The sequence below is a fragment of the Phaethon lepturus genome, unplaced genomic scaffold, assembly GCF_000687285.1.
Source record: "Phaethon lepturus isolate BGI_N335 unplaced genomic scaffold, ASM68728v1 scaffold45030, whole genome shotgun sequence".
Lineage (NCBI taxonomy): Eukaryota > Metazoa > Chordata > Aves > Phaethontiformes > Phaethontidae > Phaethon > Phaethon lepturus.
Window position 1 is genome coordinate 1 of NW_010514943.1, and position 277 is coordinate 277.

Below are 277 nucleotides of genomic sequence, written 5' to 3' on the forward strand. Positions count from 1 at the left end.
TGGGCGAGGGGAGGCTGCTGCCGGGCTGATAACCCTCCCCGCTGCCGTCACCATCCCGGTTTAAGGGCTTATGGGGACACGCGTGGGGCTCCGTGCGTGGGGGCGGCGGGAAGGAGCAGCGCAGCGACGACCTGAGCCCTGTAGGAAACGGGCGGAAAGCCACCTTCGTGCCAAAACTAATTAAAGCAAAGCGAGGGTTACCTGGCTCAGAGTAACGGAGGGGCTAAAACACAAACAACCCCGGGGCCACCGGCGGGGGCCGCGCGTACCCCCCGGG

The 277-nt window shown here is 66.1% G+C and overlaps 1 protein-coding gene across 1 annotated transcript in view; it reads left to right on the plus strand.

Annotated features, from left to right (window-relative positions):
• Nucleotides 1–65: 65 nt before the first annotated feature.
• Nucleotides 66–277, plus strand: part of CUL4A (cullin 4A) — a gene marked incomplete at its 5' end in the record, with an annotated part of 36,541 nt that continues 36,329 nt past the window's right edge. Inside the window, 1 exon segment of the mRNA XM_010294419.1 lies at nt 66–211. Coding sequence (XP_010292721.1) covers nt 66–211 — 146 coding nt within the window.